The sequence below is a fragment of the Lagenorhynchus albirostris genome, chromosome 17 (genome assembly GCF_949774975.1).
Source record: "Lagenorhynchus albirostris chromosome 17, mLagAlb1.1, whole genome shotgun sequence".
Classification (NCBI taxonomy): domain Eukaryota; kingdom Metazoa; phylum Chordata; class Mammalia; order Artiodactyla; family Delphinidae; genus Lagenorhynchus; species Lagenorhynchus albirostris.
The window spans coordinates 44,815,555-44,842,845 of NC_083111.1; the positions used below are offsets into that span (position 1 = coordinate 44,815,555).

At 45.6% G+C, this 27,291-nt stretch overlaps 1 protein-coding gene and 1 long non-coding RNA gene across 6 annotated transcripts; one reads left to right on the forward strand and one right to left on the reverse strand.

Annotated features, from left to right (window-relative positions):
• Nucleotides 1-1,367: 1,367 nt before the first annotated feature.
• LOC132508048 (uncharacterized) lies at nucleotides 1,368-1,984 on the reverse strand. Its single transcript, XR_009536397.1, has 3 exons — nucleotides 1,893-1,984; nucleotides 1,732-1,810; nucleotides 1,368-1,474 (listed from the first exon to the last, which is right to left on the reverse strand). It is a non-coding gene; the product is annotated as an uncharacterized LOC132508048 (long non-coding RNA).
• Nucleotides 1,985-7,547: 5,563 nt separating this feature from the next.
• OSR2 (odd-skipped related transciption factor 2) lies at nucleotides 7,548-15,228 on the forward strand. 5 transcript variants are annotated; one of them, XM_060128194.1, is made up of 4 exons: nucleotides 7,548-7,920; nucleotides 11,957-12,725; nucleotides 13,784-13,883; nucleotides 14,642-15,228. In XM_060128194.1, the coding sequence occupies exons 2-4, from the start codon at nucleotides 12,070-12,072 to the stop codon at nucleotides 14,822-14,824; spliced, it is 939 nt and encodes a 312-aa protein (XP_059984177.1). In that variant the 5' UTR covers nucleotides 7,548-7,920; nucleotides 11,957-12,069; the 3' UTR covers nucleotides 14,825-15,228. The 5 variants fall into 5 exon arrangements, with proteins under 5 accessions (XP_059984177.1, XP_059984181.1, XP_059984180.1 ...); XM_060128198.1 differs by having other exon boundaries at nucleotides 14,724-15,228; XM_060128197.1 differs by lacking the exon at nucleotides 7,548-7,920 and adding an exon at nucleotides 8,499-8,513.
• Nucleotides 15,229-27,291: the final 12,063 nt, after the last annotated feature.

Below are 27,291 nucleotides of genomic sequence, written 5' to 3' on the forward strand. Positions count from 1 at the left end.
GGCCAACCTAGCTGTCTGCCACTTCTTTTACCCCTCCCTCCAGCAAGGGCGCCAGAGGAAGAAGGGTGTTTTTCTTTCTGTGGCTCCTTACAGAGTCAGGAGGTGAAAACAGGCTTGAGTGAGCTATGGTCACCAATCATAAGGCTCTACAGCTAAATTATCACCTGGCATGATGGAAATAACATTATTGTAAAATGTCGTCATGATATTAAGGTCTTCCAGTTGGAAAGCCAAAAGTTAAGCCTGTGCTGGCTTTCATTTTCCAATAAATGAGCTGGCTCAAACACTGACTTTCTCTCCTTGACTTGTAAAAATGACTTAAAAATGTAAGAGAAAGCTCAGTAAATGTTTTAAAGATTGCTATTAAGTACAAATACGTTAACAATTTAACAAAACCAGAGGAAACCAACGTTAAAATCCCACCTTCCTTGCCCTTGGCCCCACCCCAAGTCAGGATGAAAATTCAGGGTCTCAAACAATAACACAGTTGTCTAGTACCTGGTACATAGTAGACACTCAAAAATATTTGGTGACAAGGAATTCTATGTGCCTTATGAATTGGCACCTCACAGACTTTTTAGAGCGTTTGATGACTTGGCTTAGATTCAAGAATAGTGTATTAATGTTCTGGGGAATATTCACAGGCAAACAGCTACAGGGATATACATTTTCCTTTGTTAAAACTTGTATCTGCATTCAAATACTGGCCTTGGCATTTCTTAAGTGCTGGCTGCTTTGAATGTTACTATGTCAAACCATCTGCACTGGAAAGCAAAATCCTGTTAAGAAATATGATCACAGGTTGTAAAGAGATTATCATGTTCCTGACCATTATACATTTTATATTTTGAAAATCCCCATAAGGAAAGGTCATACTAAAGTGGCAACTCTTTGTCAAAGTGGAGCTGAGTACTTTTAGACAATTTATGACTAGGGTAATATGAAAATTCATTTTTGTTTGCATGCATTTTCAGTGGCTTCCCTGCAGTGGCACACTAAAATGAAACTTTTCTTTTGACTGCAAATAGACGACAAGAGGCTTCCAGTTAGTCCCAATATTTAAGCATCTCGCCACTGCTTAAGAGGCAGCGCCTTCCACTGTTCTCACTGTCCTACAACGAGAAAATCTCAGTGGGAAGCAAATGGTCCAGTGGAGGCAGCTCTTTGCCTGGCTGGGGACAGAAGTTCGAGTCAAGGTTCTAAAGAGAAAGTGCAACGTGAAAGCTTAAGGGAGACTGATTTGGTATAAGAAAACTAGAAAGTGCGAGTCTTCATTCAGAGTTTTCACTCTGTGAGGGGGAACAACGGATTTTGTACAACCAAGTGACAGTTTAAGGGGATTTGACCCAATCCTAACGTGACAAATCCGCAGGTTGAGGATCACGACACTAACGTCCGGGTACACCTGACCTCGGGAACCTGGTCAGTTCCGGACAGCTGGATGCAAGATGGGAGCCAGCGCGCAGCAGAGGCCCTGAGCAAACGTGCGTGTCAGTTTCAGGTGTCCGAAGATCTCCCTATGCAGCCTCAGGGAAATCCAAGGGCTCAGAGACTTTGAGCCCGGGTCCAAACACATCCCGCCCACCGATTGTGACACTCCCACACCCCAGGCACCGAGCACTCTGACTCAGTGCAGGGAGGGCAGGTAAGGTGCGGGCTGTGTATGTCAAGGTGTGTGTGGTACACAGAGTCCCTAGCATGTGATGAAAACAGGAAGAGAATAACATCAACCTGGGCGAAGAAGGCGGTCGCTGTCAGGAACTTTAAAATGGGGTGCGTTGCTCCTGTTTGGTCCTAACAGGGATAGTCCCTGAAATCACATCAAATCCAGTATTAGATTATAATAATAACAAAAAGAAAAAACTAACCATGAAAGGGGAAGGCATCCGTACCGCTTTCTCTTCCTTGCTCTCCTGCATGCACCTGGGCATTATCTCAGCACTGCCTCCAAGGACCCGGGAGGTGCCTCCGAAAAAGTCAGATGAATGAGGGAATGAATGAATGAGCGAACGAGTGAATGAGCTGCCTCAGGCCAGACATTTACGCGGGCATTCTGTGGAGAGAAAGGAAAGAAGGGAAGGAGGGAATAGGGGAGGGAGAGAGCCGGAAAGACTAATCGCGCACACAGGCGATTGCCCCCCAAAAGTCAATTTGATATAGGTCAAACTTTAGTTTGACCTAGGTCAAACTAAAGTTTGAGTGGTTCTCAAACTTTAGCGTGCATCCGAATCACCTGGAGGGCTTGTTCAAACACAGATCGCCGGGCCCCACTCCTACAGTGTCTGACCCAGTAGATGGGACCAGAGAATCTGCATTTCTAACAGGTTTCAGAAGTTGCTGATGCTGCCGGACCACATCTGACGACGCTAACTCTGGACAGATTCCACAGTCCCAGAGAAACGACCTCTGCATCTAGAAATGGAAACTCCAAGGCAATCCAAGGCCCGGCATTTTAAAAACACACCGCAGACAACAGAGAGCAGAGCTGCTCGGCTCCAGCCAGCTCACTGCCGCATAGGAAAAGGAGCTCACTGGAAATCAAGATTTTCGTTAGAATTCTCCCAATGGTTAAGAATTCGCACGTAGTTTTTTGTTTTGTTTTAAGTGAAAACCAAATAAAAATAGGTTTGCAGTCTTTTCTGAGGATGCTCTTGGCGCAGCCCGAGGGCTGGGCCAGTCCCACGCTGCCTAGGTGGAACTGCCCCAGAGGAGCACCATCCGCAGGGCTCTCCTCCTGGGAGGCGCCTGGGTCTTGTCCTCGGCAGCGGAAGCTTCTTGTAAACCCGGTCCTCCTAGTCATCGACACCAGTGGGCTCCGTTCGAAGCGCACCGTGAGCTGGAAGCTGTCCTTTGACGCGGGAGCATAGGGAGTGACTTGGCTCTCTCTGGCGAGGCCAACAGCGGTAGATCTGCTTCCCTGGGGCACTGAAGGCGAAAGCGAGTCGTTCCCCCGCGCACCCTGGGAGCCCTCGCCCAGCACGTGCCGGAGCCCGCCCGCCGCTGCTGCCGCCTGCCGCCCCGAGACTTCTCGGGACTCCGGGCGGGTGAAGGCTCAGGGCCGCTCTCCTGCTCGCGAGGGGCTGACGGACCGCCGGGCGGCCTCGTGTAGGCCTTGCCGCGGCGGCGGCCGACGACCTCCCCCGGGAAAGCCAAACTCGGACGGGACCCGGGCTCACGGCAGGGGCTGCCCCCAGACGTGCCCACCCTGGCTTTGGCCACGTAGCTAACCCTCCGACCCGGTCTTCAGCCTTCACAGGTAGCTCCTCTTTCCCGGTGACTCGGTGCAGCGCAAGCTGGTAGCTGGAAGGGCGCCCGCCGAGGCCTCCGGGGGAACGAAGCTGAGCGAGGGGCGCGGGCACCAGGAGGGCGTCTTTGGCCTCCACACGCCCTCCCCACCTCCCCTCCCCCTCCCCACCTCCCCTCCCCCTCCCCCCGCCCCTGGGGAAAAGCCCAAGACGTTCAGCCGGCCTCGGGCCCCTGAGGCTGTCTCGCCCAGCCCGACCCCGGAGGTGGCTGGGCCAAGGATGGGACGGCTGGAGGCGGCGGGTGGTCCTCAGGCCCCCGGACCCCGGAGGGCTCCCGCGCTATTCGCGCGCCTCGCGACGCGCGTCTTCCCGCTCTCAGGCCTAAGGAGAGCACAGCCCGCCCAGGGATCCATTCCCGATAGGGCTTCAAAAGCTGGGTGAGATGAGGGGTAAGTCGTGGGGAGTGGGAGAGTCTTTCCAAATGGGGTCCCTGAGAAACCTCTCTTGCCTCTCCCGCAGGGACAACATCCGAGGCCTTGGAATCTGCTAGAATCTGAGCTGATCACTGGACCGCCGCGAACTCCCTGAGCGGATGTCAGAACTAGTGTCTTTCCCTTGCCCTGCGAAAGTCAGAGCCGCCCTGGGCGGCGGCGTGAGTCCGAAAATACGTCTCGGAAAAACCGGCCAGGAGGGGGGCCGCTGGGAGGCCAACGCGCGGGATGCTCACAAAGGCCCCAACGGTGGGGGTGGAGCGGCTCACTGGCCCTGACAGCAAGCCAGGCCCTCTCTCCAGCACCCGTGTCGCGCACACGACTCTGCCACCGCAGCCAAGGAGCCCAGGACGAGGTGAAAGGAACCCAGCGATCGGGAGGGTCGCTGGCAGCTGGACAGTCACCTCGGGAGCTAGCCGCCTGAGTGACTAACCCCGGCGCCCGCGCCACGTAGTGCTCGGACCGTGCCTCCAGGGGGCGCTGCGGCTCTTCCCGCGGGCCGCGGAGCTCCCGCCTGCTGCCGCGCTCTCCCACCCCAGCCCTTTGTAGAGCGCTGTCCCAAACCTACTTTTTAAAAGACAAAATTCTTAGTCTCCTGCCTCCACATCCTCAGTTCTGAGCCCAGTGCCCGCGACCCTCCTCTAGGTTTGCGCGGCCCTCCTCACTACTTTGGGGCTGGAGTGCACAAGCCCAGAGAAGAGCTGGGCTCTCAGTTCCTCCGGGCTTCGGCGAAAAGCGGCAGTGTGGGAAGTTCAAATGCAAAAAGGTCCCCGCCCTGGAGAGGCAGGGAAGGCTGGAGAGAAGGGAGGCGAGCCCTCAGTCCTCACAGGCAGTGGCAGCTGAGATCCCTGTTAAAAGATGGTGTGTCCATAACTTCTGACATAAAGGGCAAAAGTCTTTAGGATGTCCGCAGCGCGCGGTTCAGACTGGTAGAGGCTCGGAGTCAACCTCAGGGAAGTGTGTGTCTGACACCTGTTCGTGGCTTAACTTGCAGAGCCTCCTGGGTGGGCCGGTGGGGCGGGTGGTGGTGGGAGGTAGGGGGGAAGGGGCCCACGCTGCCGAGCCCCCTCCTCCTCCCATTCCTCCGTTGTCCTCTCCCCGTCCTGCGTCTGGTCCTCCAGGGGAGGTTCGGGTTTGGGTTGCAACTGCTCGCGCTCCCCTCGACAGTCTGTTAGCCATAGGTGTGCGTCCTTGGTGTCGCAAGCCCAGAGCCGCAAGAACAGCAGATGACCGGTCGGCGGAAACGTCGGCGTGAACCGCAGCGCTGCTCCTGGAGGGCGCAGGGGGAGTGGGACGGCGGTGCAGGGACTCAGCCCCCCAGGGAGCGGCTGTGCCGCTCTGTAGGCTCCAGGACTTACGGCTCTGCACACCCGGACCCACAACTCGCCGCGGGCCTATCTTCCTTGCCAGGCGTTGTCGCCCGGGGAGTCCGGCCGAGGAGGCTGCTCCTGGGTGGGCCCCCAAAGAGCGTGAGCTCCAGACGCCGGCGGGGGCAGGGGGCTTGCTTCGGGCAGAGCGTGGAGCAACTCAAGGGCCGGCCCGCGTGGCCACAGAGGTGGCCCGGGAGAGCCCTGAGAAGGGTGCGGCTCCGCGTCCAGCCTCCAGCTTGCTCTCCGCGTGGGGCGCGCACCTGCCCGTTGCGGTGGCCGGGCCTGGAGGCTGCCGAGGCGCTGCCGCACCTCGAGGCTTCTCCCAAAGCCCGGAGCTCGCCGAAGCTTCCCTACCTTTCAAGCGGCTGCAGCGCTTGGGCAGACGTGGCCCAGACTCCACTGTGGAACTTCGGAGGCTGGGGTGGGCGAGGTAAACACGTTTATGTAAAAACCCGGGCTCAGGAGGTTTGCGGAAAGAGGGCGCAGCTCGTGAATGGTTGGAAATTATGTTCACCCTCGGGAAGAGCAGGCGGTTCCGCACACAACACCACACACACACACCCACACACACACACACACACACACGGTGGGAAGGTGTGAAACCCACCGCTGGGAGTTTCCTCCACTTGCAGAAAAAGAAATATGAAGCGTAGGAACACTCTTCAGGTCACCACCCCGGGAGTTGTGTCCTGGGGGTCTGAAAGAAGAGAAAGTTCCCTCCAAATCTTCCAAATTGAGAAAAGCTGCGGAAGGAATGAGGCGGTTAGAGAGAGGGGACCGCAGGCATCCCCGTAGCTGGGGCTCAGGACTGAGCGCTAAAATGAAAGCACCCCTATAGAATCCATTAGGGAAAACTTTTTTTTAAAAAAAGTCCTGAACTCAGGCATTCCGCTACTTCCACGCTGTTTATCAAGTCTACTTTGAAGCAGTTCAATGCTGAAGGATATTAAACACTCGGGTCTTCATTCCAAGCTCACTTTTTAACCTTTGCAAATTTGAAATTGGAAAGAAAAGAAAAAAAAAGATCTGCTATCTCTGAATTATGTTTTACCGAAGGAACGAGAAATTCTACTTACCTCTGCATAAATAAAATGGAAGGGATTTTATCCTAATAATAATATCCCGTAGCTTCTGCCTGGCTTCCCAATCATCGCTTGACCTTTTGACAGGTTTTAGTCTCCTGCTTGTATTTGTCCACTTCCCCGCACGACTGAAATTATTTTAGTTGTCTTTTGGGGCGGTACATCCCAAACCACATTTTGGCAGAACACCTTTGAATTGTACAGCCTCTTGGCTTGAAGATCTGCGCCCCTCAAAGCGCGGACTTGCAGGGGGCTAATGTAAATCGCCTCTGGCGAACTCGTCTGGGACGAAGGGCGTTTTGCTCAGTGCTGCTCACGCAGATCTCATCTGGAAAGAGGCTGTTTAAAATGAGAGTATGTCATCCCCTTTCTGTCACTCGGTCACCCTACTTCCAGAGTAGCTGAAGTGCATCCTGCAATTACACTCACAGAGGACCAACTCTTTAGAAGAACCTGAAAAATGTATCACTACAAATTCGATTACGTTTCCTGGCAACTGAACAATGAACTCTGTTTTTTGCTGGGAATGAAGATGTACACGTTTGAGAAGCTAGCATAGTATTTTTCTAAATATTTTAAATGACTGCTCTTCACCCATTCCAGATGGATTCTTTATTGTTTGCCGATGGGTTGCAGATGCCCACCCCTTTAACCAAGTTGGTTAACTGTTTATGAAATGTACATTGGCTGATTAAAAGCTTAAATTTTGGAAGAAATTTCTCCTGGGATATCCCACATATGTCTTTGCAGTAATTACGAAATTAGTCAATTGTCACCTCTATAAACAAACTTCGTTTTGAAAACAGCAGGCGAAAGCAGACTGCAGATACAGTCATAACTGACCAAAAGTATGTACAAAACTATTTAAAATTGGAGGAAGGGTGATATATGCTGGAGAATACAATCTAAAAGTGATTGATTTTACCTACGAATAAGATAGTTACGTTAAACGTGTTAAGATGTGGAAATTAACGGGGCGAGCGCGCCAAGTAAAACTACAGAATGCCCTTTGAGTTTCTCTGCGGGGTCTTCGGGAGGCAGAAAATCAGTTGTTCAGTTTCTAACATTATAAGGAAAAGTGGCACCGAGAAGGAAGGGGGTGGACGTTGTGTTTGTATGTGAGTTTTGAACTGAGTCACCTTGGCTCTGCCTCTGTAACAGGGAAACCTCGAGCAAACCTGTGCCTTTAAGACTCAGTTGCTATCCAAACACAAGTAAACAGAGTGGACCATTAGCGGGCGCCGGGCGCGGAGGCGGAGCCTGGGCGCTGGGGGCCCAGCGCGGCTGCGGGACGCCCGCCCGAAGGGGAGGCGGGGCCGCTACTAAAGCCCGGGTCTCCGGGCGGCGAGCAGCCTGGGGTGGGACGCGGGCGGGGACGGAGCTCGGCTTGCTCGCTGCTGGAGGGTGATGGCCCTGCGAGGCTGCAGACTCAGACCTTACCCCGAGTCCGCGGCGAGAGGCTCGCGGAGGCGCGAGGTTCCGGGCGAGCGCTGAGCGCGGGCTCCAACCGCCCTGGGTCTTTACACATTCTACGACCACTGACTCGGACGAAGGCGAGGATCCGCTCTCGTTTTGGCTGCTCGTTGTCCTCCAGATCATGTCCGCGGCTCCCGGGACTCCGCGCGGAAAAAGAAGTTTGTCCGGCGTGGACCCAATGACCTTTCCAAGCTGTGCGCCTCACTGCCTGGACCAGGTCTGAGTGACGCTGCCCAGGCGGACGTTTCTGGGGGAGGTGAGTGTCCGCTCTGGGAAGGGGCTGCAGCCACCCTAAGGAAGGCAGGCTGGAGGGGGTGCAGGGGGGCGCTCGGATTCTCGGTCCGGCGTGCCACAAGTTCAGAAATTGTGAAAAGAAATCATACGGACGCACTCCCGGGGCATTGTATTTTTCACTTTATCGGATCCCAGGCAAGCCACTCCCAGCTAACACGCAACGACACACGCTTTCACGTACTGTTTTTAGTTTTGTTTTGCGACATTTAATCTAAGCACTCAGCAAAGCCTCTTCTAAAAGCTGATCTACGTACGTTGAGATAAAACCCCACAATATCATGTTCTTTCTCACTCTGCCATAGTATTCCTGGTCCACCCGTCCGGGGGCAGCCGCGGCAGAGCGGACGGGCCGCGACACACAGTGCCTGCCGAGCCAGCGCGTTTCAAGAGGAAAGTAATAGTTCAGTCCTAGATAATTCTTCAACCTTGTGCCGGCCTTTTGATTTTCCTCCCATCCTCTGGTCCTGGAGGGGGGGGCAGAAGGCAAATCCCCCTGGGGTTTAAACACTCGGATTCTCGAGAAGTAGCAACAGAGCAAGGAGTTGTGTTTGTATGGTGAGGAGGGAGAAAAAGGTGTTTGTGGAGGGTGCGCTGGCTCTGTCTCCCTACCTGTTAGCAGGGAACAAAAGAGGGCTGGAGTTTCCCGGAGCGAAACGGCGCAGACAGCTACTTTCTTTGCTAAACAAACTGCAGTCCTGAGCAGAACAAGAAAATTACTCATGCAGGGGGAGCGAGGGAGCAGAGAGAAACAGAACCCAGATTATGCGGAAGGCATCTTAATTTAATTAACTCCTTGGGAAGGCAGAGGCGCAGCGAAGGGGCAGGAACTTCGCGGCCCTTTCTCTCTGTTCACCTGATCCAATCTGGCCATTTTAATTTTATTATTTATTTTTTAAAATGATCTCCTTAGATCTACTTGGAGTATAGCTCTCTGATTAATGTAAAATTTTATTGTGGCTTGGGCTGAACTTCAGCAAGCCTACGGATCCATCAGTCATTTTTCTCAGACACCACCCCACAGGTGTTAGCAGATGACCCCTGACTGTATACGATTTTTAGATAATAAAATGTAATAACACATTACCAAAGAGCGAGCCTCCTTATCAAATTACCACTATTTTTTTCTCCAGTGTTTTGAAAGCTTCACTGAACTGAAATTAGTACGTACACCTCTCACTTGTTGACAGCCAGTGAACTAAATTTTACAAAACTTCTGTACATGTCTGGAAATTCCTGTGAAGAAGGCTGATGAAAGAAAACTAGTCTCAGTTCCACGGAAATATTTATGTCTTTTCGTTGGTTTACGTTTCTCTCCTTGCAAAATTAAAAGTAACCAATGGTCTGAAACGGGATGATGTAGAAGTGACAGCAGATGATGGTTGTTATTGCCTGAAACTGAGTGTGAGAACTACATGCTCAGCTCTAGACAAAACGAAAGTACTTTAGATCTCTGCATTGACTTAAAATATCTTTTGACATATAGTTCCAGCTACTCAGCAGGAGAGTGGAAATCTAAACTCCCTAATTCTTCATGGCAAAAATGTTTAGTGGATCTTTGGGGTTGCTCTGTTTGTGAAGGATTGCTCTTCTTCTATGAAGAAACTATTTGTCCTGCAAATTAAAACGAATACACACCATGAAATAGCACTTTTGTGCCACCATGAAGCTGAATTATAAAAGAGGCATTAATTTTGGGTTATAAACCATTTGGTGAAAAGGGAAGGAAGATGGCACTCAAGTTTCTGCTGACAGAATTAACGTATAACCTTTATGGCAGAGTTCGCTTTGTGAATTTGGATTCAAAATCACAGGCCATGATATTCCTTCAATCGATAACACACCCCACACACATGCACGTACATACACAGAGAATGTGGTGGGAATTGCACTTTGCCTTCTGTATTTATTTCTAAGAAATCCAGTCTGGGAAAACACCCAAATAATAATTTCGGTTTCCTATGTGGGGAGGCCAGTTTTTAATACTAGGGGAAAAATAATATTTTGAATCTCTAGAAAATCCTCCTATGCAAAAAGAAGGAAATAAAGGTATAGCTTATGACTTTTAATGGAAGAGGAAACAAATAGATTACCAGAGATGTTTGTAGAATTTTTTTTTTCTACCTCTCTAGGAGAGGGCTTGAGGGTTGCCACTGAACAAAAATGAATTGTGATTTGTGGTGGGAAAGTTTATTAGTAATGGAGGTTTACAGTTTCGGTTGAACGGTCTGACTGAGACCCTCTGACTGTTACAGACCTCTCATTAACTCCCGGCCTCAACTCCCAGACCGCATACCACTGGGCAGAAGCGGTTCATTAATAAATCCCTGTCTCCAAGCCGTTCCAAACAGGAGAGGAGGGAGGGAAGGTGTGGGCCTCGCGGAGGCGGCCAGATTCTGCCTGGCCAGAGCGCTGTGTCATTAGCGCAGCCCTCTAAGCCTGCCCCCAGATAGAGCCACAGGCAAGACTTCACAACACGCTAGAGAAGAGCATTTCAGGCGCAGAAAGGGCTGGTGGCAAGGATGTCTGGACAAACTCTCCCATCTTCCTGCTGGGTTCAAAAGCCAGGCATAAAGGTTGATGGCTCAGATAGGCCTGCCTGCCCCTCTCTAGGGAAAGCGCTTAACTGTGAGTCCCAGCCTCTGGGGAGCCACCTTCAGAGGCAAGGCCCAGGCCGTAGAGCTGGCAGAACTCTCCGCTAAAAAGGGGCTGGTAGTGGGAGAAGGTGGAAAGCATCTGAAAGCAGATGAGGTGCCCCGGGAAACTGGGTCTGAAAGCAGACCTCCGTGTTGGCACTGGGGGTTCAGGGACAGGCATGTGCGTGCGCCCTGTGCAGGCCCAGGCCGCAGACCCGGGCCGGCTTCCCGGTGGCAGGAGCAACGTCGCACTCAACTCCAGGCCGACAAGCAAGCTTCCTCCAGGCAGGCAGAGGCGCACCGTACCCGATCTGCTGTGGCTCCCCTGCTGTGCCTTCCTTTTTTTCCTCCCCGGGGAACACTCTCGCTTCTCCTTTCTTCTCTTTTGCTGGGGCCTGGCCGGTGTAGGAGTCTCTCCTGGTGCCAGGTCGAGAAGCGCTCGGGCCTCCCGAGAGCTTGGCGCTCGGTCCTGGATCGGGGACTTTCTCCACCCCCGCAACACCCCACTGAGCCTGAACCATCTGGAAGGGATCTAGGTGGGGGGTGGGAGGAGACGGCCCCTGGGAAGGTGGAAGGGGTGATTCTAGGCCTCACAGGTCCCCGAGGTGTCACTTTTCTTTCCTGTGGCCCGTCACCGCTGATAAATGGGACAGAGGCAGAGGAAGGAAAAAGAAAACCTCTGAGGTCAGCGCCGGGCGAGGCGGGCCCCTCCGAGGGCCCAGCAGCCCCAGGAGCGCAAAGCGCCCCCGGCTGCGTTCCACCACCCCAGGCGCGGTCCGGGTGAACGGCGGTCGCGGGGCGGGTCAGCGGGCTCGGGGCGCAGCGCTAGGAGCCGCCCGGCTGAGCCAGGCCCTCAAGCCCGGGTCAGACCCACAACCCAACGTTCCCCGGGGAGCTTGGAGGCACAGCGGCAACAGAGGCTCAGCCCGGGCCTGTGGGCGCTGGCACAGCGGGGTGTCACGGATGACCAAGCTTCACCCGATCGGGTAGGGGTGGGTGGGCTGGACTGGGTGCCGCCTCTGCTGGAGCCCCTGCTCACCTTTCTTTCTCCCCGGCCCGGGTCTTCGGCTCCTCGAGTCAGTGCGTGCCTGGCATCCGATTTTCCCACGGGCGACCCGCTCGCCGCCAGGGACCACTTTTGCCCCGCCTGATACCCTGGCCCCGGGGGCTGAGCTCGAGCTTGGTGTCGACTCGCCCGCGGGGCAGGCTCTCCGAGGTTCCCTCACCACTCCGTTTGGGGGCCTCGGAGTGGGTGGGGAGGAGGACTTAGAAGGAAGGTGTTGTAACCCAAGCGGCGCCAAGGGACAGACCGAGCAGGCTTGGATAATAGTCACGACTTTCTCTCTCTCCCCCGGCCATTTTTAGGGTTTTCTCTGCGTGCCGTTGTCCTCCTGGGTTTTCGCCGGAGCCCCACGCCCACCCGCCTCTGAGTCCTGGAAAAAAAGGGTGGCTACCTCCGCCCCCCAGCACCCCGGAAAATGGGGAGCAAGGCCCTGCCAGCGCCCATCCCGCTCCACCCATCGCTGCAGCTCACCAATTACTCCTTCCTGCAGGCCGTGAACACCTTCCCCGCCGCGGTGGACCACCTGCAGGGCCTGTACGGTCTCAGCGCCGTGCAGACCATGCACATGAACCACTGGACACTGGGGTACCCCAACGTGCACGAGATCACCCGCTCCACCATCACCGAGATGGCGGCGGCGCAGGGCCTCGTGGACGCGCGCTTCCCCTTCCCGGCTCTGCCCTTTACCACCCACCTCTTCCACCCCAAGCAGGGAGCCATTGCCCACGTCCTCCCAGCCCTGCACAAGGACCGGCCCCGTTTTGACTTTGCCAACTTGGCCGTGGCCGCTACGCAAGAGGATCCCCCTAAGATAGGAGACCTGACCAAGCTGAGCCCGGGGCTGGGTAGCCCCATCTCGGGCCTCAGTAAATTGACTCCGGACAGAAAGCCCTCCCGAGGGAGGTTGCCCTCCAAAACGAAAAAAGAGTTTATCTGCAAGTTTTGCGGCAGACACTTTACCAAATCCTACAACTTGCTCATCCACGAGAGGACCCACACAGATGAGAGGCCGTACACGTGTGACATCTGCCACAAGGCTTTCCGGAGGCAGGATCATTTGCGGGATCACAGGTAAGGTGGGGAACGAGGTTGGCCTGGGGAGGGAAGGACAGTTTATCCAGAATACCGAATCCTGATAGCCATTGCAAGCGTCACTAAAATCCCCTTTGAACTAGAATATATCCCCCAAAGCCCTCCCCAGCCAGCCACAACCAACCCTCCAAATTTACCTTTGTCCTCAGCGGGCCCCTGCTGCCTGTTCTTGTTTGGGATGCAGGAGGGCCACCCCATCCTTAGGTAGTTAAAATCTGCTGGGTTGGCCTTGGTCCTGGGATCGGTTTTCCAGTTTCCACCTGGTCGACCTTAGCGGGTGGGGCAGGTAGAGCCAAGAAACCTCGAAGACCTTTCTTTGGTGGGTGCAGGTCCTGCCTGCGATAGGACCATTTCTGGAAATCTCCTCGGCCACCTCCACTGGGTTCCCTCCCTTCCCTGACTCGCCCCCAGGTGCGCCCGAGAGCCTTTCTTTAAACTTATTTGCGGGGGTCTTGAGATCACTGAATTTAGAAACAGCTCTTCACATTCCTTCCACATCTTCAACTATGCATTAATCAAAGGCAATTGAAGAAATACTATAATGTAAGTGTTTTCATCCAGTAAAAACTTCCCAGGAGTGGGGATGAGAGTATCTTTTCCCTGGACTCTACTTGCTGTTGTTACCCCAAGGCAGGACTGCTGTACCGATGCTCCGTGGCTTTTAAGGGATTCACTAAAATTAGTCCCCCTAAACTTGGCCTTGCCTTATATCCTGATTTGACCAGTTTAAATCCCAGAGAAAACCGTAGAGGCCAAGAAGAGCTCTTTCGGCACGATTTCAAGCTCCAAAACACGCCAGAGAGGGTGATCAAGTGTAGATAAAGCCGGCGTCCGGTGAATGTTTTGAAGAGTCTGTTAGTTGAGGTTAACCATAAACAGAATTACACGGGGGGGTGGGGGGGATGTAAAAACATAAATAATGGAAATCCTGTTTCTTTTCTTTTTTTCCCTCATGACTTCGTTTAAAGTAATTGCCAAAAGAAACTCCTCACCGTGATGTTAAAGCCATTTCAATGAAACCTTATATTGATTTTCAGGTATATCCATTCCAAAGAAAAACCCTTCAAATGTCAGGAGTGTGGGAAAGGATTTTGTCAGTCTAGAACTTTGGCTGTTCACAAAACTTTACATATGCAGGTAAGTTTGTTTTCTTGTTTAAAAACAGTGACTGGTTCTGTTTTATCAGTTTTGCTCTAGAAAAGGTGTTCAATGAAAGGGTCTTTCTCATAAAAGGCTCTGTTTAGATCAGTTTTCTAGGTGGAGAAAGCAGCACCCAGTTTTTCTATACATGAAATTAATTTTATTTAACAGAAAACATTTATGTGTTTTTCTTAAAGAACAAGCCACTCTCACTATTCTAAAATCCTAATTTTAGAATTATTATTTTTTTCACCTGATGTGCCCTGCATTTAAAGCTTTCGTGTTTGGGAGGAAATAAAGGTAATTTTGATAATAGAGGCATGGTGAAATCCCATATGTTCTCTCTCCCAGGGGCCTCATAATTTGTAGTTTTCAGAACATTGAGGAATAGTTTAATTTTCCACCAAAGAGGAGCCTTATTACCCGAGAGAATGTCGTTCCTTAAGAGAGGATTAGAGTTTTTCCTCCCCCTTTTCCTGCCTATGACATGGTGATGAAATGTAAAGAGCTGGAAATCACAAAGCCCACCGCCAGTGGCCACCGGCGGTTATCAGTGTAATCCGGTCCCTGTGTGTGCCTGTGCGTGTGTTTTTGTGATTGGAGGATTAGGAGCACAGATGTGTTCCTGCAAGTCTCCTCTTTGTTGTCGTGCGCGTGTTCTGTTAACCTTGTGATACCGATAAGACAGAAACTATTGAGAAGGGTGCCGTGGTGGTGTGAAGGATTAATCCTTTGCTTGCTTCACATCTGAACAGGAATCTCCACACAAATGCCCCACATGTGGAAGAACCTTTAATCAGAGAAGTAATCTGAAAACTCACCTTCTCACCCATACAGACATCAAGCCCTACAGCTGCGAGCAGTGCGGCAAAGTGTTCAGGCGAAACTGTGATCTGCGGCGGCACAGCCTGACTCACACCCCGCGGCAGGACTTCTAGAGAAGCCCCGGATCTGTCCCGGGCCACCGCCGCCGCTCCCCTCCCCAGACACCTCTCCACGCCTCCCACCCGGGGGGGGGCACCCCCAACCCTTCACTGACCCCCAGCTCTTCCCCGGCTGCAGCCACACCGGCAGCTCCAGGGGATTAACTCTTCTTCCCAAGGACTGAGAACTGTAGAAAGCCACACAAGTACATCCTTTCACAAAGAGCATATGCTAGTTTCTTGTAGATATTCACAGCTCATTTTAGAGCTCTGTACATAATGTCGTGGGTCTCTGTTTCGTTGTTTTGTTTTGTCTGTTTTTGTATCTTGTTGGATGCACCTAGGTATGGAAAATGGAAACCAAATTTATCTTTAAAGACTGTATTTTCAAAAATAAAATGTTTTCTTGTTTGTTTCAACACTCCTGCAAAAGTGCCTTGCTATTTGACTTCTGTTTTTCCTCTGGATTCTGGAAGAGTGGCATGTCTCTGAAATATTAAATATTGAAGGGCATTCTTTATCCCGAGGTTTCAAAAGTAAGACTTCTCACAGTTCTCTTACTGAAACTTCATCTCTTCCCGTTTCATACTGTGGCATTTTGGAATTGGTCAACTGTGCTGTCTTTCTGCTTTTTGAAGATATTAAAATTGATACCCATGAGGGTTTTCCTCCCCTTTTGTTTATTTTAATTCCTTGTGTATTATTCCTTCAGATAAAAGCAATATAATAATCATTATTAATAACAAGGCAACTCCAATGGCTGACCCATTTGAAAACACAAGGTGGGAAGAGCATAAGGAAAAAGAAGAGAAGGGAGCTTCTCACCACTTCACTTTTAGAAGTCCTTGACCTATTGTCATAGTTTATGATGGGCAACTTCTCTTGCCATTAGACTTTGAACACAATGATTTAGCTCTATAGACAGAGACTTTACCCCACCTTTGGGGGAAAAGTCTAAAATCCTGCTACAGAAGAATGCAGGCAGGTACAACCTTCAGAAGATGGGGGACAAGAACAGAAAGGAGAGACTACTCAGCTATGTTTGCACAAAATATTTTTTCCCAAGGGTGGAGACCTTTTTTTCTCGAAGGTTCGTATTTCTCTGCAAAGCAAACTGAGTTAGGTCACTAGCAAGGTTTCCATCACTGGTTGGCCTTTTGTCCCTGGGAAAATGCCAGAAGTACAGGTTATTCTGTGTATAGAGCTCATGGCAAATATGTAATCACCTTCTGAGGCATTTCAGTTCTTTCCCAAATGATTCTGGTGGAATATGACACTAATACAATGACAACCCCGTGTAGGATTTGAGTGGAAGGCTTTGGATGCAGACAAACAGTAGTACTATTGCAGAGTCCAGAAGGGAAATAATTTCACTTCAAGAAGGAACATTGGAGGAACTTGTGGCCCAGTGGCCCTGCTCTTGCAAACGTTAATACTGAGCAACAGGGTGAACTAGTTATCCTCAGATATTTTTTTCATTTGTGTATTTGTGTGGGCATGGCATATTTCATCATCAGGGAGATACCAGACAAAATGCCCTATGTTTGTACCTTAGAATCCTCCAAAAGAGTAGGTAGCGATTTGAGGACTAGACTCAAAATTTCTCACCTGTGCCTTACTCAAAACAACTTACGAGGCGGTTTCAAAAACTGTTCCTGACTCAGGGCTTATTCTGTTTGCGGGGTGCTGGCTGGAAGTCACTTCTCCTTCTCATGAGAGATCAATTCTCTGCAACAAAATGTCCACCCACTAAGTCTGTGTGTCTAATGCTCACACAAATGCATTTCCCAACATGGGATGGGCCCAAAGGCTTCACTGGGGAGGGGGGGCAGGGATGGAATGTGGGGATGCATGTGTGTGTGGCATTTAGAGGAATGAAACTGTTTGTTTTCTTTTGTTTGTACAGAATTAACTCAGTGACCTCCCTACCCCTACTCCCTCAAGATCCTGCCCACCTTGGCACAGAAGATTTGAATACTTTAGGGCAGGGTTACACATTGACTGTCCCTAGAGCTCCCCTAATCCAGCAGGCTTTTTCCATGTAGTCAGCCTCACTGCCCCACCCACTACAACCGACTACCAGTGACACAATTCCGTAGCACAGAGTTCAGTCGAATTATCAAAGATTGACCCTTGCTCGATACCAAGCTCAGGCATACCCTTGAAGTCCCTGTCACAGGAAAATACAGATAGGTGTAACCAGAATACTCTTCCTCCCCATTTATTTTTTATTGAAAAAAATGGAAATCAGAAGTGAATGAGGAAAAACAGAGAAGGTGGAGAAAGCAGTTTCCCTTCCCATATACATGCTATCAAAATTTCAGGTAAATTTATATATAATTTATTCATGCAGTTATTTCTTTAACAAATGTTTATTATGTGCTTTTCATGTGCCAAGCCCTGTGCTAGTTTCCAATGATTTTCATGATCAGTTTCTGCCTTTCTGCATTTAGTGGCACATTTTTGGAATCTTGACTACTTAGATAATTAAAAAAACCTATAATAGGGTTTAAATTACTGGACCTCTTCAATCTGGACTCTTAAACCCAGCGTCCATCTAGATTCAGAAAGGATCCAGTCTCAGAGTAGACTCCACATTCTTCATGATGACAGGTAAACTTCTGAACAGTGCGTTCCTCTCCACATTCTGAGTTTTGTTTTCTTCTTCTTTACACATCCACGTATGCAGGAAATGATTCTTACATGAGACGAACTTATGAGACATCATGGGGGAAATGATATCTTGTAGCTTATGAAACTGATTTGCTGTTTTTTGGGGGGGGGTTTGGTTTAGAAAAGAGTCATTATCTGAGATTTAGATTAGCCCATGTTTTCCTTACACCCGTCTACCATAGTCAACTCATGAATCAATATTCCTGGCCAGAGACCAGGAGTGGGAAATATCACGAGTCATAACCACAGTGCTGAAGAACTTCATGAACAACAGTTAAGTATTTAGTTGTGACTTTAGTCTCATTTTGTAATCTATGTGTGGGATTTAAAAAATAAGTTTTGTAAATGAATTACATTGTAATCAATTGTTAATATAAAATTCTGAATGTGTGTTAGGTGTACTTATTGATGCTAATATTGAAATGTAGGTCCTTGGGCTTCCCTGGTGGCGCAGTGGTTGAGAGTTCGCCTGCTGATGCAGGGGACACGAGTTCGTGCCCTGGTCTGGGAAGATCCCACATGCCGCGGAGCGGCTGGGCCCGTGAGCCATGGCCGCTGAGCCTGCGCGCCCGGAGCCTGTGCTCCGCAACAGGAGAGGCCGCAACAGTGAGAGGCCCGCGTACCGCAAAAAAAAAAAAAAAAAAAAGAAAAGACATGTAGGTCCTTGTACTACTAGTGCTTGATAAATGTACTGATTAAAATTATTATTTTGACAGGCATATCCTCTCTTACATGAGGAAGCTTTCCAAAGCTTGACTCTAAGACAACTAAATATTTAAAAAGTAAACATATTTAAAATCTCAAATTATAAATGGGCCCAACCATTACTAGTGATGAAACCAGAGGCAGTTACTGGAGGTTTCTTCTACTGCTCATTTGTCAGATATTAGCATGGACATTTGAACTTCTTCACTTAAATCATGTTCAGTCACGGACCCTTGCCCCAGTTTTGATTCTGGAAGGCCCTTGGGAAACATTAGTTCTTGAATATTGTCAATGTGATAGACTAGGTGCATTTAGATTAAACACAGTGTAGAATCCACAGCAAATTTTAACATGAGAACTGAATTACTATGGCATAACGGACTGCCTTTCTTATTACCAAAGTAATTTTGTTATAATAAAGAGAAAAAGTTGATGAAACCATGTAATGCTGCAAACAGGAATAGCTTTTGTATTTCAGAGGATTATTTATGTTCACCCTTAATAGCGTGTTACGTTGAGACTGTATTTCCCAATTTTTCCTTCTGAAATGTAACTTGCCACTGATAACCACCTCTGCTGACAGCAATGAGCAATAAAGGGAGTGGAGATTCAGAATGATTCAGCTTTGATGACCTGAGATATTTCAAGTTCATTCCTGTTTCTTTTCTTTAATGCTTGCTTTCTTCCCCCAACACAAATGACATGACTATCTAGGCTATGTAACTTTTTTATTTCTTGAAACTATCCAAGGCAAAAGCAATAGTGAAAAACTGTAAGTAACACAAGTAGCCTACAAGAGGAAAATTGTGTAGGAAATTATAATGCTATATCTGTTAGGATGCTTTCTGTTGCAAGAAACAGAAAATCTGACTTAAAGGGGCTTAAACAATAGGGGATTTATTTTCTGACCCAACAAGAAGTCTCAGGTAGGGTCCAGGGATGTGTGATTGATTGGAGTGACAAGGTCATCCCGAGCCCAATTCTTCCTACTTCCCTCTTCTTCCATCTTCACTGTGTAGCTGGCTCCCTTCACGGCCACAAGATGGATGCAATAGTTCCAACCACCAGCTCTAGTGTTTCCTTCTCACACACATCCCATAGGCAGAAAAGGGGGTTACCTCTTTCTTGTTAACCACTTTTTAAGAACTAAGAATCTCTCCCATAAATCCAGTCTGTAGACCTGCCCTCATATCTTATTGGCCAGAATTAGGTCGCTTTCTCCTTCCTTAGCCAATCACTAACAAGGGAAATAGAATTACACCGTGATTGACTTAGACTACATAAAATTCACCTTCTGTGCACCAAATGGTGCCAGCATTCCCTGAAGTTCTTGACTGCCTGAAAGACCTGAGCTCTGTTAGCAAGGAAGAAAGGAGAACTATTGTGAATATTAAGCAGATGTTTAAAATGAAGTTTCCATTAATAACCGTATGTTGGAAGAGGCTTATGTTATAAAAGCAGGATATTTAATGGTATATACAGGTATCCCCTGCTTTTTGAAAGTTCGCTTTACTTCACTTCACTTTCACAAAAGACCGACATTAGTACCTGTTCTTGCTAACTGGAAACAAATCCGAAGAGGATTTTCACTTTTCCGAAAAAAAGGAGAAAATAGCATTCAGCATTTGTTTTGCAGGAGCTGGAGAGTGGCACCACCAAGGTCCTTCTCCGGGAACTAGACTTAGCATCTCAGCATCTAGCGGCCATAGCTTAGAACTCTGTCTCCGAGCATCTGTGCTTTATCTCAATTTACTTTGTGCATGCATTAGCAAGATGTGTGCTAAGGTAATTGTTTCTTTGCTTTACACCATTTCTTAGGAAAGGTTTCTCAGAAGGCTCTACTTCTGGATAGTGGGGTAAACTATATACCAAACAAAACCTTCAAGAGACTAAGCAGAAACAAAGACTAGCAGAAGATATACCAAAATGTTAACAGGAACTATTCACAAGTAACAAATTAAGGGTACATTCTTCTTCTCCTTTTCTTATTTTTCAACTCTTCCACAATGAATATATGTTACTGCTATAAAGGAAAACGGTAATAAAGGTTATTTTTAAAGTCCAAGATAAAGGCTTAATTTCCTCAATATTTTTATATTTCATTTTGCTTTATTGCTTCTGACCAGTCTTTGCTTTTGTCACTTTTCACATCCACCCTCATGCTTCTTCTAAACCATTCCTTTAATTTAGTTACATATTTACTTTAACTTTCCTTTTCTTTCTTCCTTGATTTCTATTCAAATCTCCTTTTCCTATCTTTTCTCTTCTCTCTGTTTCTGTATCCTGGTCCTTTTTTTCCTCCCCTTTAAGAGCTCCAATAATTCCAGCTCAGTGTTCCTCCAGGGTGTGATCATTAGAATTACCCAGGGTACTTATTTCTGGGCCCTCTCTAATTCAGTGGGTGAGTTGGAATTCCTGGTGATAAAGACCCAGGACTCTGTATTTTAAACAAACACTTCAGGTAGTTCTTACATGTATTAGAAACTGAGAACTTCTGCATTAGACATCGTCATCCCCTTTATCTTATCCATCAGCCATTTACCATGTGCCTACCATAATAAACATAAAACAAACCTCAACACCCCCCCCTTTTTTTTTTCTCACTGTCCTGGAAGTTGTCAATTTTTTCTCTTTCTTGGTTCCTACTACTCTTCCATGGTCTCTCCATCTACTTTTTCTTTTCTATTGCTGCTGTCCACAAGTTTGATTTTTCCTTTTTAAATGAGTAGATATCTTTTGCTTTGATGTTTTATTTTTTTGTTTTTCTTTGTTCGCTTAACCCACTCACTAATTTAAGAAGCAGGAGAAGAAAGAGAATGTGATAATTGATTAAAATGAGAAAGTCACAGAGAACTTTTTTACTTCTTTTTTCAACTGGCGTATTGAAATATTGTCACCAGATGACCTGTTACTTCAGCTTCTGTATGAAGAACAAGAATTTGCTATGAGTAATGTTTTAGGTGTTGAGGTGTGGGTGTATGCTGGTTTTAAGATCAGAGCTAAATGAAATTGGGTTTTTCTTTTTTTTTTGGATTATTTTATTACCATTACACTAACATTTTAGAGCAGGAGGCCATTTTGTGATGGAAAGAGCCATGACGTGAAGTCAGAAGATGGATTTAATTTTTTTTAAGCTCTGGAACTGTTTACAGACAAGACATTTAACCTCTCTGAGTCTCAGTTTCTCACCTATAAAATGAAAATTTGCTCCACATAATAAGGTCTTCTCTAGCTTGTAGGATGTATAGTTCTCATTGAGGTAAGCATACATGCATTGTTCGGTAAGTATTGTTGACTTCACAAAAGCTAGAAAATACCAAGAAATCATATCACTTCACTCCCATAAATTATTGTATTAATTCAGTAAAAATAAATGTGGGTTTGCAAATTAAGCTCTACTTAAAAATGTTATATGATTTGTCTTCCTAAAGCACTTGAACTCTTTTTTTTTTTTTCTTTTTGGCTGCATTGGGTCTTCGTTGCTGCCTGTGGACTTTTCTCTAGCTGTGGAGGAGCAGGGGCTATTCTTTGTTGTGGTGCACGGGCTTCTCACTGCGGTGGCTTGTCTTGTTGAGGAGAACAGGCTCTAGGTGCACGGGCTTCCATAATTGTGGTGCGTGGGCTCATTAGTTGTGGCACACAGGCTTAGTTGCTCTGTGGCCTGCGGGATCTTCCTGGACCAGGGCTCAAACCCGTGTCCCCTGCATTGGCAGGCGGATTCTTAACCACTGTGGCACCAGGGAAGTCCAGCACTTGAACTTTTAGAGACTCTTTAGAAGACTGTTGTTTGAAAGTAATGTTTTTAAATTGAAAAATAAATGTATTTCTTTATTATTTTTCAGATGATAAAACAGTCATGATTATTATAAAAAAATTCAAATAACATAGAAGGGTATAAAGTAAAATTATTTTATTTTTCCCTCCTCCATTAATGACCCTCTTAATTCCACTCCCCAAAGGTAGCCACTATTAATATTTCTCATATATCTTTCTAGACATTTTCCTGTGGATATGCAAATGTAAGCACATACTTAAAAGCATACACACACAAATATGATCACATTATAATATTATTTTGCAACTTGCTTCCCCCATCCCGTTTAACAATAAAACAATCTATATTGGTTCTGTTTTTCAATATCAGCACAAATAGGTATTCTTCTAAGGTAATAGAAAAAAACTCTAAGGATTTTTAAACCTGAGGATTAATTCTTTCATTAGAATTTAATATGGAGAAATAGGAAAAAACATTCTGTTACTGAAGTTATTTATAAAACGCCATCTTTAACTGACAACCTTTAGTCCCATATCTTAATGACAGCGGCTGAGAGAGTGCCTGAGGGTTTTGAAGATTCTTCAAGGTGTGTCATATTGTGGTTCACATCAGTGCACACTGATATACCTCCCTGGCAAAAACTGAAAGATACAGTTCTTAAATCCCCTGGTGACCCATTATCCATGGATCATTGACAAGATAGAATGTAATAGCTCCTGTCTTTTTACCAGGGTAAACTTCCCAGTGAAAGTGTACTGTTCACGCCCTACATCTTTTATCTAAACAAGAAAATTAATCTATGAAAAAGAAACTACATTAAGTAGATAATACAAATGCTCTCATTTTCTTTGTTATATTTTAATATTTATTGAATGAAGAAATATCCATTGAAATATAGTAGCTGTTTAACTGTAGAGACAGACTGAAAAACTTTTCCTATATCCTACCTTTCCAAATAGATCATCTGAAGTTCAAGGCAAAATGAATTGCACAAGATCAAGAATTTGGAATGTCAAGTTAAACTAAGATACTTTGCCTATTTAAGAACAGTGTTAAAACAGTAGTTCAATTGGTACTATGGGTCAGAATTTAACATTTCCCATTATTTTGCTACGGTCTGAAAAGTCAGTGCTTCTCTATCCTAAAAATTACTTCACTTGTGAACTGGGTCATAGTCCTAAGCTTTCAGAGGGACTTATTCACAGGCGTCTGCAATATTTACCATGTGGCACTGTGTTTTTGCAACATCGCACATTGACAGCGCTGTGTTGTAAATATCATTATGTGATGACAGGACATGGCCATGTTTTTATATGATTCTGATCTAGATACATCTGAATTTCCTTATTTTATGTTAATCTTCTTGACTTCTCTAAGGCTTCTGCCCCATTTCTGTCTGGCTAGAGATAGAAAAGGTCAGAAATGAAAAGATGATGCTCTTGTCAACTTGGTTAACACTTCATTTCCTGCCCAGGTGAAAAGAAAAAAAAAAAAGGAGAAGGGAAATAACTAGACCAACTATCTCCATAAAAATATAGGCAAGTGAATCAGATATTGTAGCCTAGACTAGTGAATTTGAAGAGGCATAGCCCTTCAACCAAGTGATTCCACTACAGAAACTCAAGCATATCTGTAGAAAGAGACATGGGTGAGAATACTGTTCGAAATATTGTTTACAATAGGAAAAACTCAAAAGAACATAAATGCCTACTGACAGGAAAATGGATAAATAAATCATGAACATTCACATAATGGAATAGTAGTTAAAATGGATTAGCGTTACATGTATCAGCATGGATTAATCTCAAGCACATAATGTATGAAAAAAAAGCAAGTTGCAGAATAACAAGCATATAAAGTTTGAAGACATGATCTGTAGTTTATGTAAATGTAGTAAAAGTATAAAACGTTCTTGGAAATAATAAACATCAACTTCTGGATAGTAGTTACCTCTGAGGAGAAAGAGGAAAGAAATTGGGAACTGGTACACATTGAGGGGGACTCCAATTGTATTTATGGTATTTTTAAAAAAAAATCCGGGGCTTCCCTGGTGGTGCAGTGGTTGAGAGTCCGCCTGCCAATGCAGGGGACACGGGTTCGTGCCCCAGTCCGGGAAGATCCCACATGCCGCGGAGCGGCTGGGCCCATGAGCCATGGCCGCTGAGCCTGCGCTTCCGGAGCCTGTGCTCCGCAACGGGAGAGGCCACAACAGTGAGAGGCCCATGCACCACAAAGAAAAAAAAAAACCTGAAACAAATATAGAAATTGTGAAGATGGCAAATTTGAGTAATGCATGTAGGGGTGTTTATTATATTAGTTTCTATACTTTTATATATGCTTGGAAATTTTCATAATAAACATTTTCTAAAAAAAAAAGGAATCAGATTTTAGAGTTGAAGGGGACATTAGGAACCATCTAATACTGGATATTTAATGAGCAGCTACCCTGTGAAACTAGAGATACACTGATATACCAGAAAGACAAATTCTCTACACCCTTAAAGCTTACATTCTACTGGAGAGAGGCCAAATAAAAATATACACATGTAAATATACAAAAACAGGTATTATTAAGGACAGCATGGAGTATTTTATTTCATTTGAGGATGAGGCAATTGAGGCAAAGAAAAGTTAAGTGATTTTCCCATGGTACAAGACAGTTCTAGAACCTTGCCTTCCCTCTTTGCCTTCCCACATACTTCTATTTTCCCCTTGTCACCTATTAACTTATTCTAATTATTCATGGTGTTAGTCACAAACTCATTGACAATGTCTCACTTGTTTTGTAGCCACCTTCAACTGAAGATATAAGGCAAAAGGCACAAATTTATCAAACGCTAAAACTTAGCTAAATAAGCTTTAAAATTATTGAAATATTTTGAACATGACATTAAATTTACACAACTTTCTTATTAGGTAGATCAGGATTATCTTCATTTCATGGGTGAAGAAAGAGGTGAATGGTAGTGGGGTGAAGTGAATTGCCTAAGGCTCTGTGGGAAATAAGAGTGACAGCTTCTGGATCAGAATTCCGAACTCTGACTAATCTAGTGCAAAATTCTTGAGTATCTTTCTTTCTGATCTTTCTTTTCAGGTTGATGTGCTTCACTTCCACACATTCCTATAAAGTCAACACTGCTCTTGAAAGTTGTAAGAAGACGGCCCATAACACTAATATTTTGTCAGACAAATTGAGCATTTTTTCACCTTCAAAGTTGCAAATTTATTGATAAAAATGTTTCATGTAAGTTTTTGTGTCCATCTAAGTGTGCAAATCCTTCTCTCCAGATAGTCTCAAAGAATGTACAGGAAAATAATTCTCCAGACTGCAACTATTCTATTCAGAGCTTTGAAGACAGATTTCAGGTGAGCTTCTATCCACTGTTAGCAAGTAAATGCAGTGGAAGAACAGAATGATTATGGTGACCTAATCTGCCTATGTGGTGTTAAGACATCCATTCTACTTATAAAATGCAAGCAATTGTATAGTTTCTATTAATTATCTTCATATCTATTATTAAAATAACTGTTTTAAAATTATGATAACCAAAGGTAGTTGCTTCAACTTCTTCTTCCTGTATTCATTAAAAAAAAACAGTCACTTATAGAAATGAAGTTTTTATGGGGAAAATTATTCTAAGCAGAACTTAAATAGTCAACAACAGAACGTAGTATGGTCTAACACTATTGCTTCCCAGGAGTCTATCGGCAGACTTTACCCCTGTCACTACACACTTCCCTACGAAGCTGATTATAGGGTTATGCTGTAAGTGCTCAATATTGACTGGTACAGGAAAACTCCAGAATTACTTATTATCTTAATTTTCCAATGAATTCTTTCTTTCCTTGGCTGATGTGTGAAGCTAGGCTTCTAAGGACTTCTTCAGTGTCCTTATTAAGAACATCTGTAAAGAACATCAGAATGAAGTGTTGAATTTCACCCATTTGGATTTCATTAAAGTGTCTATAGTTGTCAAGCATTTAGAAAGTCAAGACACTAAGAGTTTGGGGTTTGACCCAAAGGAAATTGGTCCTCATTTTAAGGCTAAACAGGAGGGATAACTGAGCCAAAGTTTTTTAGGGAGATTTTTTAAAAAAAAATCATTCATTTCAGATACATGCCCCTAAAGAACGAGAGCTTAAACAATCACACCTAATGATAAGTTTTCCATCTTGCCAAAGCAAAGTGTAGGCTTATTGCAGAGTTCTTAACTCAGAGTTCATGGACTTCTAGTGGGTCCATAGGCAGACCTCAAAGAGTCCATAAACTGTGAAATTTAAGCAAAATTTCATGTGCATATACACACGTGTATTTTTTTTCTGGGAAGAGGAAGCTGTAGCTTTCATCAGGTTTTCAGAGACATATGTGATTCAAAAAAGATTTTAAAATGTTGGTTTGTTTTCTTACATATTTAGGTATCTTAACATTCTCAAAGTGTCTGAATGAGCGAAGTTTTAAATTTCTCTTTTTACTAAGACTACATAAATAACTTTTAAAATGCTAAAAAGGTAAATTAATTTTTAAATTAACAAATGACCAAAATTTTGGTAATTTTTGAAATCTCAGTTATGACTAAATTAACCTACATATACACTCTGATTCAAACAGGTTTAACAGAAGTAACCTGCTTGATTATTCAGAATAACATAAAAAGAGTAATTTGGTTGAAAAGTGAAAATATGTTGTATTAGTAGTATGAAGTGATAAAAAACTTAAAGAAGCTTGAAAATTTTCCATTGTATTTAGTAATAATAATAATACTATTTGTTTGGTTAATTACTTAATTATGCTCTAATTAAAGTGGCATGAATTAATTTATATTGTGCTTGAAATCCACCTTGAGTAAAAACAGCAATTTCATTTCATAAAGAACACTAAGTACAATTAGTGAAATTCTAATGTGAAAAAATCCACTGGGTATTTTTAAGTTTGTAACATTTTAAATGAATACAAAATAATCTGATCATCATTACATTAATTCTAGCTACAGTTATATTTGGAACAGTTGGTAAAATTTAAAAGGTCATATTTTAAGTTCAAATACAATACATTATTTCTTCTCTGCATGTGATTTTTAAAAAGCATTGTTTTAACTGGATCCTATAATTACATTTGGCTTTTAAAATAGACTATTTAGTATTAAACTAACAACATTTTTTTCAATGTGGTTTTCCTAGTGAATCATCCACTTTAGACTGGACTCAAAACACAGAATGCAGAAACACAGCATGAATCTTTAATTTATAGGCTATCTGCCACTTGTTTTTGTTTCATATTGCAAAAAAATATATAAAGTTATTTTTATCCCGAGTTAAACTTCAGAAATCA

Excerpts from the sequence above, each read along its gene's own strand:
- OSR2 (XM_060128194.1), top strand. The coding sequence starts at position 12,070 with ATGGGGAGCAAGGCCCTGCCAGCGCCCATCCCGCTCCACCCATCGCTG. Across the intron at positions 12,726-13,783 it reads GATCATTTGCGGGATCACAG|GTATATCCATTCCAAAGAAA; the intron begins GTAAGGTGGGGA and ends ATTGATTTTCAG. Across the intron at positions 13,884-14,641 it reads ACAAAACTTTACATATGCAG|GAATCTCCACACAAATGCCC; the intron begins GTAAGTTTGTTT and ends ACATCTGAACAG.